This window comes from Monodelphis domestica, chromosome 7 (assembly GCF_027887165.1).
Source record: "Monodelphis domestica isolate mMonDom1 chromosome 7, mMonDom1.pri, whole genome shotgun sequence".
In the NCBI taxonomy this organism is placed as follows: domain Eukaryota; kingdom Metazoa; phylum Chordata; class Mammalia; order Didelphimorphia; family Didelphidae; genus Monodelphis; species Monodelphis domestica.
This window is the reverse complement of record NC_077233.1, coordinates 170,253,554-170,269,207: the sequence shown is the minus strand read 5'-3', so window position 1 is coordinate 170,269,207 and position 15,654 is coordinate 170,253,554. Positions and strand designations below refer to the sequence as shown.

General features: G+C 36.2%; 1 protein-coding gene and 1 pseudogene across 5 annotated transcripts in view; one reads left to right on the top strand and one right to left on the bottom strand.

Moving 5' to 3' along the window:
* Nucleotides 1–15,654, bottom strand: part of UNC13B (unc-13 homolog B) — a 372,543-nt gene that overhangs the window by 257,337 nt on the left and 99,552 nt on the right. For all 5 annotated transcript variants that reach the window (XM_056806040.1, XM_056806038.1, XM_056806041.1 and 2 more), the window contains exon 2: nt 11,466–11,495. In XM_056806040.1, coding sequence (XP_056662018.1) covers nt 11,466–11,495 — 30 coding nt within the window. The remainder of the gene's footprint in view (nt 1–11,465; nt 11,496–15,654) is intronic.
* Nucleotides 2,521–3,023, top strand: LOC130455552 (60S ribosomal protein L27-like; annotated as a pseudogene).

The window sequence follows — 15,654 nt, the reverse complement described above, 5'->3', positions numbered from 1 at the left end:
ATTACCTTCACTCTGAAAGTGGTTCTTTACCATATCAAGGTTCACCTTATGCCCATGATTCCACTCTTTCTGGTAGCTAGTCTTGCCCCTTCAATTATTTCCTTTCTCATCTTCAATTTTTCTCTATCTACTACTGGGCATCCTTCCCAAATTACCTCCACAACTCCCTGTAAAAAAATGTGTGTGTGTATAAAATTCTTCACTTTATCTTAACATTTCCTCAAAGTATCATGCCATATCATACCTTCTTTCTTTGCCAAACCACTACAAAGTTGTCTATATTTGTCTTCACTTTCTCACCACACATTCACTTCTCAACCCCTTGATTTCAATCAAGTACTTACTAAACCATTACATGTAATATCTTTCCCAATACCAAGAGAATTAAGGCTTCAGGAAGTAGGGATGTTTTAAGTTTCTAAGTGTGTATCTACAACAATTAGCACAGTAACTTCCACATATTAAGCATTAATAAATGTTTGTTAAATCAAGTTAAATTTGCAAATGGAATGATCAGACACCAAAAAGATGAGCAAAAAAATTTTGAGATGACTTTTGTAGCATGTAAAGGATAAAACACAAAAACTATGTGCATTCTCATATGCTACTAATAAAAAAATTTATAGAGAAATGTTATTTATAATAATTAAATTAAACTATTTATATCTATTAACTTTCCATGACAACATAAGATATTATAAAAATGTAATTTCAAAATAGTTTTGACAGAAACAAAGGAATAATTGAAAATGAAGATTCTTTTACATATGGCTAAGAAAATGCAATATAGTAAAAATATCAATGATTTCAAAATAACTTATATGCTTGATACAATAACAATCAAAATACCGGGGGGGGGGGAAGCATAGAACTATATAAATTATAGAAAAATTTATGTGGGGAAAGAACAGGCAAAGATCTCAAGGTAGAATTATGAGGCTCTTACTCTGTTAGACTTTAAAACATACCATAAAATGGTAATTCTCACAATTACATAATCCTGGGCAGGCAAGAAAGTGAGAAAATAAATCAATGGAAAATAATAAAGATTGCAGAAAAAACATCAAATATATATAAAATAATATTTGATCAGTTCACAGATATTAAACATTGGGGAAAAGAATCATTCAATAAAATGGATAGTGGTATGACAGTAATGAGTTTAGTTCCAAAGCTCAACAATATGCACTTCAAAGAAATCCCAATGGGTTCAATGAATTAAACATAAAGAAAATCATAAAAAAGTTAAGAGAAATAACATTCATCTCAAATGTGAAAAATGGAATTTTTACCCATAAAACAAATGGAAGAAACTGTTAGGAACAAAATATCATAATAATAGATTTAGAGCTAGAAGAGACCTCAAAGTACACCTAGTTCAACTCCCCCTTTTTAAAGAAGAGGAACTGAGGTCTAAGGAAGTTAAATGACTGCCCAAGATCATATATATAGTAAATTTTTTAATTGGCATTTAAATCCAAGTCCTTTGACTACAAAGATAGTGTTCTTCTCAGTGTACCATGCTGCCTCTCTCAGACTAAAAAAAGTAGGTTTAATGATATTAACGTTTTTAATAGCCATACAATTAACAACATAACCAAAATAAGAGAAGGAAATAACAGACTAAGAAAAATAATGGAAAATAAATTTGATATGAATGTAAAAAAGTAATGACCAAACTTCAATGAGTAGTCAAAGCACATGAATAGGTATTTTACTCCAATAATTCGATGGACTGGATCTCACTGAGGTAATCCTTGCAATCATGGTCTCTCTCTCTCATCCTCTGTGACTCTTATTTATGATTCCCTCATAAATCTTACATGAGGGTTCACCCAACTCGTAGGTATCCTTAATCAAATCTGCTTGACACTGTCTGCATACCAGTGGAACATGTGAACTGTCCAGGACCTTTTTATCCCTCACTCTCACTCTATGATCCTCTCACTTTTTGTTCAAGTTACCTGTCTCTCTGATGACATTCTTTAGGCTACCTCTACACAATTCTTCGTGGGTGACTGTTTGCTAACTCTCACTATACAACTCTCCATTGCCCAAGAGGTGACCCTCAACTTTAATTCTTCAGAAATTAATATTATATGCTTCAAAGCCATAGTGTATTGATTGGAAAATAATATATTTTTTTTAAGATAGGCTTTCATTTCAGGGAGAAGTTTGGAGTAACTGGAAGTACTCTACAATTTCCCAACAGTAAAACAGTTCATTCTCCTATTCCTGCTCAATTCTGGGCCCAGCTCATTGTCACTGGGCACTGCCTATAAAACTTATAGATATAAACAGAACATGAGTTATAAATTCAACTGAGTATCGTTTGGGTAATACTTCATCTGCTTAAGTCCCTGGCTCTGGACCACAGTAGGATCCGGTGCCATCCACGCTCTACAGGACACCAGGAGCCGTGGAGGCCCCTTCAGCTAGAACCCGGAGGCCTCCGGGCCTGCAGATAAAGCAGGGGCTGGTTCTGAGGCCGGCGGTGCCCGAGGCCTCCGTGCTTAGGGGTCTGTTTCATGCCACTTTCTCTCCACAGAAATGGGCAAGTTCATGAAACCCGGGAAAGTGGTGTTGGTCCTGGCCGGGCAGTACTCCGGGCGCAAAGCTGTCATCGTGAAGAACATTGATGATGGGACCTCTGACAGGCCTTACAGCCATGCCCTAGTGGCAGGTATTGACCGATACCCTCGAAAAGTGACTGCAGCAATGGGCAAAAAAAAGATTGCCAAGAGATCAAAAATCAAGTCATTTGTGAAGGTTTATAACTACAACCACCTCATGCATACCAGATACTCTGTGGATATACCATTGGACAAAACAGTTGTCAACAAGGATGTTTTCCATTATCCTGTGCTGAAACGCAAGGCTAGGAGAGGGAAGCCAAGGTCAAGTTTGAAGAGAGGTACAAGACAGGCAAAAACAAGTGGTTCTTCCAGAAGCTACAGTTTTGGAACTACTCTACCTGCTCAGGGAATAAAATGTTTATTAAAAATTAAAAAAAAAATTAAAAAATACTTCATCTGCTTAGTGATGGGGGGGGGTGGAAGGAAGAGGTTATGAGTGTTAAACATTGCATAAACTATCAGATTTAGTTGGTGTGTTGATTTGATTAGTTTTCCTGGACTTTTATTCTACTTACTCTTTTATTCATTGTTTAAAAGGATGATTCTTTGAAAAATAAGAAGGAGGGTACACGGTGTGAGATGAAAGCAATATAAAAGCAAGAGATAGCAGTAAAAAATTAAAAGAGAATGGGACTTTTTCTCTCATTTCAACTATAGTACAGGGAACATCTGGGTAAGAAAATTACTTTTCATAATTAAATATATTTCTTATATATTCATATTTAAAATAATAGCATTAATAGTTCTTATTTTAAAAAGTTATTTTGAGGAGCTGCTAAGTGGTTCAATGAATAAATAGCCCAGGCTTAAAAATAGGAGATCTGGGTTCAAATCTGGTCCCAGACACTTACTAGCTATGAGGCCCTGGGTAAGGCACCTAAGCCCAATTGCTTAGCCCTTACTGATCTTCTGCCATGGAACCAATACTCAGCATTTTATGTTTGTAAAAACATTATTCTGTCATACCAATTAAATTACCAAATAAATAATTATTTTATGGAGCAAGAAAAAAATGATAAAAATTCATCTGGAAGAACAAAAGGTCAAGAATATCAAAGGAATTAAGGAAAAATTTGTAAAGGAGGTCTAGCAGTACCAGATCTCAAACTGAACTACAAAGTAGCAATCATCAAAACAATCTGGTACTGGCTAAGAAATGGAATGGTAGATCCATGGAAGAGATTAGATACACAATATACAGGGGTAAATGACCATAGCAACCTAGTTTTGATAAACCCAAAGATCCTAGCTTTTGGAATAAAAATTCACTCTAACAAAAACTACTGGGAAAATTGGAAAACATTATGGCAGAAGCTAGGTATAGACCCATGCTGGCAAACCTATGGCACATGTACAAATGTGTGCCAGAGGGAACTGCTCCCCTCCCCCCTCTCCATGTGCATATGAGGACATTTCTCACATCACTTGCCCCTCTGCCCAGAAGCTCAATGGGAGTTCTTTCTCCCTCCCCTGTCTGGGGTAAGGGGGTGGCTCACATGTAGCATGAGAATTGCAGTTTGGGCACTCAGTCTCTATAAGGTGCACCACCACTGACATAGACCTATACCACACCCTATACCAAGATATGGTCAAAATGGATATGTGATTTAGATAAAAAGACTGATACAATAACTAAATTATAGGAATACAGAATAGTTTACTTGGCAAATCTTTGAAGAAGGAAAGAATTTATGACAAGAGATAGAGAATATTATAAAATATTAAATCATTTTTATCATATTAAATTAAAAAGCTTTTGTATAAATAAAACTAATATAACCAAGATTAGAAAGGAAACAACAAACTGGGAAAAAATTTATAACAAATGTCTCTGATAAAGAGGTCTAATTTCCAAATTTATAGAGAACTAAGGCAAATTTATAAGAATGCAATTCATTCCCCAATTGACAAATGGTCAAAGGATATGAACAAGCAATTTTCAGATGAAGAAATCAAAGCTATTAGTAATCATTTAAAAAATGTTCTAAATCACTCTTGATTTCAGAAATGCAAATTAAAACAACTGCGAGGTACCACATCACAACTATCAGATTGACCAATATGACAGTAAAGAATAGTGATAAATGTTGGAGGGGATATGACAAAATTGGCACACCGATGTACTGTTGGTGGAGTTATGAAATGATTTAACTATTCTGAAGGACAATTTAGAACTATACACAAAAGGCTATACAACTGTGCATATCATACCCTTTGATCTGATAATACCATTGCTAGATCTGTATCCCAAAAAGATAACAAAAAAAGGGGAAAGGATCTATTTGTACAAAAATATTTACAGCAGCTCTTTTTGTGGTAGCAAAGAATTGGAAATTGAGGGGATGTCCATCAATTGGAGGATGGCTAAACAAATTGTGGCACATGTTGGTAATGGAATACTATTGTGCTATAAGAAATGATATGCAAGATGATTTCAGAAAAAGCTGGAAAGATCTGTGGGAACAGATGCAATGCAATGATCTGGGACAATCCTGAAAGATTTATGATGGGAATGCTATCCACCTCCAGAAAAAGAATTGTTGGAGTTGTCTTTCCCATCAGTGTATTTATGGTTTTATTTTGGGGTTTTGGTTATGTATGACTTTGCTCTTACAACAATGACCAATGTAGAACTCTGTTTTGCACAACAATAAATATAAAATTAAAAAACATTATTCAATGAAAGATTGTCAGATGGGTCTATTATGCAACAAATATTAAGAACTTCTATTCTAGATGTTCATAAACTATCCTTTTATTATATTCTAGAAAATTTCCAGGAATTGTCAAGCTCACTATAATTTATGACTTCTGCTCTCTATCCCAATTTTTGAAAAAAATAGGAAAATAAAAACATTGAGATCAGTATAATATTTTATATTTTACAAAGTCACCGTTCAAATAAGATCATCTGTTACCAATTGTCTGATGGATAATTATAATTGTTTATCCCAAGGACACTTCAAATGCAACATGTCAAAATATATCATATTCTCTCAAAATCTGTGCCTCTTCTTACTTTTAACACCTAAAATAATATGTAACACTTAAACAAAGGACTTTACATATCTCATCTGTTCCTCACAACTGTGTGAAGTAAGTGCTACAATACAAATTATCTTCATTTTTATATTTTTATAGACAAAGAAATACAATAATAGAGGTTTTGCCTGAAATGAGGTTTGAACCTATATTTGTTTAACTCTGAGTCTGACATTCTATCCATTATACCATGTTGCCTTTGATCATGGGCACATACCTAGTACCAATCATATTTGACTTCCCTCCATCTAGTATTCCCACTTCCTCTACTTTTCTTCTCACTTAGACTATTGCAATGGCCTCCTAACTGGCTGTCAGGCCATCAGGCTCTCTCTTCTCCAATCAATCTATCCTTCACACTGATATCCATGCAAATTTTCCTCATTCGCTGCTCTTCATCAAAAATTTTCTTTGGTTCTCTATCATCTTCCAAATAAATAATTTCTTATCCTAGGATTCAAAAATTCTCCACAGTCTGACTCCAACCAATTTATTAAATCTTAGTACTTTACAGCACTCCTATTACTCTATTTTCCAGCAAATCTGGATGGGGTGGGAGGAGGTGGAGGGAGAGAGAGAAACTATTCATAATTCTCATACTATCCATATTCCAGTAACAGAGTCTTCCCTTCTCTTATTTTTGCCTTTAGAAATTTGTCCGTTCCTTCATGGTAAAACCCTTTCTCTCCCCAAAATAAAAATAATCTCACAACTTTCTCAAGGCATTTTGTACCAATTTTTCCTTGACCCTAACTCTCATCTGTATTAGAGCCTTTTCTATACAGTTTGTTTCCCCTATCAGATTTTCTAAGCTCTTTGAACTAAAAGAATATTTCTGATTTCATCATGAAATCCATAGCAGCTAGCACTGTATGTTACATGAAGTATTATAGGTATTGTTATAAACTAATAAATGCACAGTAGTTTGTGACTATTAAGGGTTATACAAATAGTATCTTCCCTACATTTTGATATTTTATAACTAAACCAGTTCCAAAATAGTGTCCTACATCCTATTGTGATTGAGATTTGGTGGTGGTGGTTGTGGGTTGTTTTCTTTAATAGCCTTTGGTATGGCACCATCTCAAAGGCTTTTTAAAACTCTGAAGTATACCCACACAGCCTGGCCTTTGTCCATGTGCTTACTTGCCCTCTCTGTGACCTTTAGTATTAGGATTAGTTGGATAGGATTATTCCTTTAAAAACTCATCTCTTATCCCTTCTTCCTCTTTGTCACTCTTCCTACACCAAAATAATTGCAGCAAAATGAAAACTAATCTAATCAGACTATAAGTCATTCTAATCCCTGAGAAAACAGTTGGTATTAAATAAAATAGTAATTCAAGACATAACAATAACTTTACTACCCTTTCATCATCCAATCTCCAACTTCTTAAGTCTGCACACCACTTATCTTAGCTTGAATAATCAGCCATACATGGCAGTCAGTGAGTAATCTATCAACACACAGAAGGCTATTTGTTCCTTTATAAAATAAAAGGTGATTAAAATATAAATGAGTTTTCATTTCTTCCAACATCTTGAAGAGCTTTGTGTCTGGATGCAGTACTACTTAAAGAGGCTGAGTGCTCTTTCCCCAGAAAAATGAAGAGAAAATGATGATCCAACTAGGTCTTTTCCAATTTCTCTCATTTCTACAATTATACATGTATCAGTTCTGAGTATATACCATAAGAGAGAATTAGGTAATAAATGTGAGTGATTAAATCATAAGCATCTTGGTTGGGTGAAGAACTTTCTAAAGATTGATACAGAGGATCAATCAATCAACAAGTATTTATTTGGCACTTACTATGAACCTGGCATTGTGCGAGGCAATTTGGTGGCAAAGTGGATACAGTGCTGGGACTTGAGTCAGGAAGACCAGAGTTCAAATGTAGCCTCAGAAACTTATTTGCTGTGTGTTCTTGGCAAAGTCATTTAACCCATTTGCTTCAGTAATCTCAACTATAAAATGGGAATAATAATAGCACCTACTTCCTAGGGTTGTTGTGAGGATCAAATAACATGTCTGTAAAAGCACTTAGCCCAGTGGCTGTGCTAAATAATAGGCACTCCATAAATGCTAGCTATTATTATTATTTCTGGGAAAACAAAACCAAAACTGAAAAGTCCTTGTTCTTAAGGACTTTATAATCTACATTGTACACAGTGGATGTACATATATACATATAACATCCCTGAAGCATGCACAAATATTCACTCCAGTCCAAGCAAGTTGAGGGAGAGCCTATTTCTAGTCATTTGTGACTGAAAAACTGGGACTGCATATTGACAAGAAGTCTTCTATTTGGATGCAGAGCTAGGAGAACAGATGGCTCAGGAGTTACTGAATCAGAACTGAGTTCAAATACAAAAAAGAGCATCCTACATATTTCTTTCTTTTTTCCTTCCTCTTGGGGAATAAGGCAAGAACTGCTGTGTACTACTAGATGGGGGAGACGTGCGCTACTGCCTTATGTCCTAGGCAGCTACAACATGCCCATGAACACAAGATGCTTCAGTTTCTCTTGTGTTTATTCTATCCTGATCTTAAGAGAAGTAACCAGAGATGGTGCTGTCCAGGTGGCAATCTTCTGTATTTGGCGATCTCAAGGTTCCATCAGAACCAGGGGTCCTACTGTTAAACAGAACTGGTAGTAGAGACCACAGTTTAGAACTCATTGGAGAGTTATGCATAAGTGGAACCTCACAAGGACTCCTCAAGGAGAGAAAAGGACTTCCAGGTCCAGAAGTCAGGAGATAGCTCTTCATCACAAGTGGTTGCCACATATGAATCTCACCACCACACATTTTTGTTGTTGTTTTGTTTTTGCGGGGGGAGGGGGTTATTGTTTTTAAGTAAATTTTTACCTTTTGTCTTAAAATTGGTCCTAAGCAATGATTCCAAGGCAGTAAAACAGTAAGGGCTAGGCTACTGGGTTTAAGTGGCTTGCCTAGGACATGGCTAGGAAGTGTCTGAGGCCAGATTACCACAGTTTTTTTAAGTAAGTCCTTTCTCTCCAGGGCTCTTATGTATGTAGTATGGGGAAGGGAAAAGAATACCTTTGCAATTACTTTTCTTTCTCTGACTTCTCAATAAATCTCTTTCCTAAAAAACAAACAAACAAGCAAACAAAAAACCCTAATAGAAATCTACCAGCTGATCCTTAATGGTGAGCTCACTGGATAGGGGATAAAGAGCTACATTTACTAGTAATGTCAGCTGCTCCTTGAGGCAACCTGTCAGTACAAGGAGTTGGGACAGTGAACTCAGCAGGGATACTATATGCAAAATAGATACAAGTTAATTTTAAGGAGACAGCACTATCAGCTAGGGAGAATAAGGAAAGGCTTCATTTAGGAGGTGATATTTAAGCTGAAGAATACGAAGTATTCCAAGAAGTAAAGGGGAGGAAGAAGTACAATCTAAGGATGGGGGGAGATAGCCACAAGAGACACGGAAATAAGAGCTGATCACAAAAGACAATATAAACAACTTTAATTATGTAAAATTAACTGGTTTTGTACCCAAAAATCAATTAAACTAGAATAAGGGAGACTATCAGTCAAATGGAGAAAATATTTACACCAAATATCTCTGATAAAAATTTTATATGCAAGATATACAGGGATTTGACAGAAGAGTAAAACCCAATAGATAAATGTTAATAAATATGAACAGTTTACAAAGAAATGCAAATCATCAAGAACTATGAAAGTAGAAATGCAAAAGAAAAACATACGATCAATCAAGTAGTTCAATGGGGATATGATTGGGGTTTTGGCAATAAAAGATCATTCAACTGTAAATATAAAGAATATGGAAGTAGGTTTTAAACAATGATACATGTAAAACTCAGTAGAATTACTTGTCAGCTCCAAGAGGGAGGGAGGGAAGAGGGGTGGGGAAAATCTTGAATCATGTAACCATGGAAAAATGTTCTTAATTAATTAATTAATTTAAGAAAAAAGAAATGCAAATCATTAACAAAAGCCCATGAAAAAATATGCCAAATCAGTAAGATAAATGCTGCCTTTTTAACATTTCTCCAATTACATGAAAAAAAATATTTTTAATACTCATTTTTTAAATTGAGCTTCAAATTCTCTTCCCTCCTTTCACTTCTCCTACCTCCTTGAGAAGGCAAGCAATTTGATATAGGTTGCATATGTGCATTCATGAAAAACATATTTCCATATTACTAATGTTGTGAAAGAAAACACAACAAAAAAAGAAAAAGTTTTTTAAATTATGATTCAATTTGAATTCAGATTTTGTCAGTTCTTTCTCAAGAGATGGATAGCATTTTGAATTTTCTTAGATTATCATATTGCTAAGAATAGCTAAGTAATTCACAGCTGATCATCAAAGAATATTGCTATTACTATGTAAAATGTTCTCCTGATTCTGCTTACTTCACTTTACATCAGTTTATACATGTCTTTCCAGGGTTTTGTTTTTTTAAGCAGCCTGCTTATCATTTCTTATAGCACAATAGTATTCCATCACAGTAGTACACCACAATTTGTACAGCCACTTCCTAATTGATAGGCATCCCCTTCAATTTCCAAGTCTTTGACATAATAGTGGTATTACTGGGTCAAAGGATACGCACAGTTTTATAGCTCTTTGAGCATTGTTCCAAATTATTCTCCAGATTGATTAGTTCATAATTCCACCACCAAAGTATTAGTGTCCCAATTTCCCATGTGCCCTCCAACATTTGTCATTTGCCTTTTCTGTTATATTAACTAATTTCATAGGTATGGGGGTTTTAATTTGCATTTCTCTAATCAATAGTGATTTGGAGCACTTTTTCATATGACTATAGATAACTTTGATTTCTTCATCTGATAACTGCCTGTGGACATCCTTTGACCATTAAATAAATGCAGTTTTAAAACAACTAGTATTTCACCTCACGTGTATCAAATTGGCCAAAAGACATACAAATACACTGTTGGTAGAACTGTAAATTGGTCCAACTGTTCTGGAAAACTATTTGGAATCATGGGAGAAAAATCACTAAGCCTTTCACATCTTTTGATCCAATGATTCCACTTCTGAAAATAAACTCAAAGAAAGTTAAAAGTTAAAGAAAACTTCTATATATACTAAAATATTTGAGCACCACTTTTTGTAATAGAAAAAAGAAGGGAGGAGAAAAAGAAAGAGAAAGAAGTTGAAAGAGGGGGGCAAAAATAAAGTAAATATCATCAACTGATTGAAAAAGTTGTGGAAGAAAAATGAAATGAAATAATATTATTGCCATGAAGAATTCTGTGAAATATGGGAAGAATTGTATGAGTTGATTATAAAGCAAAGAAGAAAATAAAAATATGCAGAATGACTTACAAGGTAAATTTAAAACAAAAGGTTATCTGAACTCAAATTAATTGTATGTAGTGGCCAATCTTAATTCAAGAAAACAGATGATTAAAAAACACTTCTCTCACTATAGAAGGGTGAGGGACTAGCAAGTACAGAATGTTACATGTGCTGTTGGATCTGGTAATCATTTGGTTGGCCAGTTTTACTGAAATCTTTTTCCTTATTACAAAGGAGAAGGCAGGCGTATACAAAGAAATGGATGATTCCAAAAATAAAAAATAGCAACAAAAAATTTTAAATAAAAGCCAATAATATATAAACCCTGAAATAATTTAACAGTGAAAGAATCCTGTGAACAGATTAACAGCAATGCCACTTGGTCAGTTCAATCTTCAAAATCAAGCTTTATTGTGAAAGTAATAAAAAGTAGAGTAATATAAAATCTGTCTTACCTGGTGAACCCTGGAATTTGGCTCTTTTAACTGCAAAAGAAGAAGGAACAGAGTAAGCATCTTTGTAACAGATATGTGGCCTTATATCATAACATATGCAACCATAGGGAGCTTGAGGTTAAAATAGGAATCTTCACAAATGTCTTGACAAAAACCAGGGCAGCGAAGAATAGAGGAGAATTGGCTCTTATGAAGGAATTACCACTGACAGAGAAAGGAGTTTTTCCTAACACCACTGAATGTGAGGCTGTGGCCTGAAGAATAGCCAGGAGCCTGATAAAAGTCAAGGGTCAGGGCATAACCACAATACTGAGAGAAGTGATATCACTAGTCATAGGATAGTTTATTTGTTGGGAGAAAAAGCTAGGGAAGGGGTCTGAAAATGTTATAACAGGTATCTGGAATCAGACCCAACTATCATTAACAGAAGTCTAAAAAAGATATCCAAATAAAAATAACAACCCAGTTATGAATGAACTAGTGTAGAAGACAAATTAATAGGAATCATAAGGCTACCCACTAAAGTTCTGATTGTCCTAAAGCACAGAAATTCAAGTATTTTACAACATTATTCAATAAACTTTAGTGGGTCTCCATTGTCTTAAGAATCAAACACACAGCTCTTTACTTGCATTTTAAAGGACTTCAGACCTTGGCTCGAATCTACCTTTCCAATTTGGATATACATTACTTCTCTTTTCATAGTGGGGTATATCCAATGCTGGCATTCAGATATAATCACATTCCCAATGTATCTAGAGGAACTGGATAAGGAAACTCCCAGTCTAACCTCTCTCTAGTAAAGTAGAAAAACAATAAGAATTCTCCCTGGAAGCCAGGAATGGCAAAGGCAGGAAGCCTTAATCTCTGTCATCTCCTTTCCTTTTTTTTTCCCTCCTCTACTACAAACTTTGGTGTATGATTTTATGTTTGCAAAGCATATATTAGAAAACCAAAAATAGAAATACATTTTCAATTTGCAAACAAGTTCAGTCATTAAGTGCACTTTTTCTGAGTTTTCCCATCTCACACAGGGCCAGATGGTTCAGACTTCCTCCACCTTTGCCCAATTTTTAACTAGATGAGATGTGTGTGACTTTTTTTACCCTATAATATTCTAAACACAAACACTTAAAGTTTTATTATGGGGGGGGGTGTTATGATACTTTTATTTTGGGGATTGGTAATTTGATCAACAAACAGTGGAGGCACCCCTTTTAACAAATACCCATGGTCTTGTCTTATATCCAAGTCTATCAAAGTTATCTGCCTGGAAAACTCAACTCTAACTAGGCTAGTCTTTTAGACAACTTACACATTATCCATAACCAGGTCCATATCTAAAGTCCTTCTAACTTGGTAGGAACAGAGCGTCATAGTCTAAGAACTGCTGGTAGCCATCAAGACCACGCTGTTTGACACAGTCCACGTGGAAACCAGGGACTGCAAAGCAGCCCCCAGGAAGGATGGAAACACCCACTGAAACCCTGCTAAGTGACTTTCATTATTAACATCCCCGTATTATTGGAATTGCCATGATTAGTATTCTTACTTAGCCCCACTTAGATGAGAGCAACATGCTTGCAGGGTTAATACAGATGTTCCACTCTGTCCCCCCAGGATATTACCAAGAGGGCCCACTTACAAAATTAAACCTAAATATTCTTATATACCCATTTAGATTGGACCCTCTTTTCTAGGCATAAAAACTTCTGGCAAATCTGTGCTCTGAATTCCCTAATCTATATCTGGGTCATGTTGATTCTACCCACTGATCCTGCCCTTAGCAACAATGTTTCGCTAACTATCTCCCTAGGCTTCCTGTCTGTTGTTAGGTTCTATGGAAACATGTATGTTGAGAATGAAACTGTGTGCCAAATAGATATATGATCATGAGGGTATAAAATAAAGCCAGGCCTCAGCCAAAGTGGAGCAATTTATCCTGTGAAACCTGTGCTATGGGTTGAATGTGAAAGCTGTGTCCCATCCATCATCCCCTGTGAGAGGCTGGCCCGTCTCACAGCAACTGGTGCCTGGGACCAGGGACTCTTGGCTAGGTAAGCCCCCCTCCCCCAGATATTAAAAAAGGCCCCCAGAACAAAAGGCTCTCTCTAATTTTGGACGGTTAGAATCCCAACCAGGGTGCTGCCAACCCCCCTGTAAGTGAGTATAGGTAAGAAGGGGTGGGTAAATTCAGAACTTTTGAGAAGTTAAAAAGGAAAAGGGGCACAGTGAATCAAAAGAAAGAAAGCTATTTACTGGAAAAACTAAATACACTCCTCAGAAAAGGGGAGCAAAAGTAAGAAAAGCAAACAAGCCACAGTTGGCTAAGTTCTTGGACTTCATTCAAACTTGTAGTCCTTGGGTCAACTTGCAAACGAATTGGACTCAATTTAAAAACCTAATAAAGGATCAGAGCAGGTTCCCATTGATACATTTTCCTTGTGGTCACTCTTCAGAGGTACTTTAGCCCCCACCCAGGAGGCTATTTGTCTTGGGTAGACTTTTTCTAACCTGTCTGCCATGGAGGAAACACCCTTACTCTCTGGGCAGAAACTCAAGACTAAAGTCTTTAAGATTTCAGTGTGAAATCTAGATCCTGATGAGGAGAGACTCCCCCCTGGAAATGAGGCTGTGTTAGAAGGCAAGGCAGCTAGGTATAGCAATCCCCAGGTTAGGCAGTCACCAGCAGCTCTTCCTCCTCCTCTCCCACCTCCTCCAAAGAATTTTCTTCCGCTTTGGGAAGGGAGGAGAGGATAGACAGAGGTGGGAGGTCCTCCTTTTCCACCTCTATGACCCCTGGATCCTTGGTTCTAGCAGGGTGGATCCCCTCTTCCAATGCCTTTTCAAATGCTTACACTCAAGGCTTGTGAGCCAAAAAACTTTTTCTCCATTTATTACAGTTTTTCAAGGAGACAGTACCTTGGAAACAGCAAGATAGATTTTTCATTCCTTCTCCCCTTTTTCTTTATCAAGATCGTGAGTAAACATCTTAATTTTTAAAAGCATGCTTCCCTTAGTCTGTGTTTAATATTTGTTTTGTGCATCTCTATGTGTGTCCGCATTAACACGTCCTGCTTCAATGTCTTCCTAATTGGGCATTCACAATTATGATCAGAATCCTCCTGAAAGACAGTAATTAATTTTGGCCTTTAAAATTTCTTAAGAGCTCCCCAGGAAAAGAAAAAGGGATTGATTTGGAACACACAAAGGGAAATTTTATCCCATAAATCGGCTGTTCTCTAAGATTTAATATTAAAAACATACATGTTTTTAATATTTAAACTTGCATGTTTCTCTCATCTATTTTTCCTGGGTTTAAGTAAGAATAATAATTATGGCAATTCCAATAATATGGGGATGGTAATAAGGAAGGTCACTTGGGGGGGTTTGGGGGCTGCTTTGCAGTCCCCGGTTTCCACATGGACTGTGTCAAACAGCATGATCTTTGATGGCTCCCAGCAAAGAACTAGAAGTAACTTTAAAAATCATCATAAGGGGGCAGCTAGGTAGCTCAGTAGATGGAGAACCAGGCCTAGAGACAGGAAGTCCTGGGTTCAAATCTGGTCTCAGATACTTCCTAGCTCTGTCATTATTTAGCCCTTACTACTCTTCTGCCTTAGAACCAATACACAGTATTCATTCTAATGCAGAAGGTAACCATTTTAAAATCAAATATTAAAATCTTAAAATCCTGAATATCATCATATCTAGTGCCTTCATTTTACCAATGAGGAAACTGAGGTTCAAAGATGATAAATGACTTCTTAATGCACATAAAACAAATAAGTGTCTGAAGTGAGATCTGAACTCTAGTCTTCCTGCCTCTGGATTTATCAAAATTTCTTCTCATTGCCATGCTAACCGGCTAGAGCATTTGATTCAATAGCACAGCCTCTGAGAACTCAAGGTCATCTTCTTGCCATGATAATGCATCTAAGGAGGATTTTAATAAATGCTGAAGAAAATACTCTTCTCTATGTTATATGAAATTATTAGCCTACCTTCCTACACTTAATTTATACTTTTTCCTTCCCATATAACCAAAATAAATCAATTGTATCCTGTCCTTTCCCATATCCAGATGGTTATTATACCACAGCACCTCACTTACCTCATTAGGGTTAAGAGTTACATGCCTAGCAGGATACTCTGTACCTAGCCAGGAGAAACCCCAATTGAGGCAAGA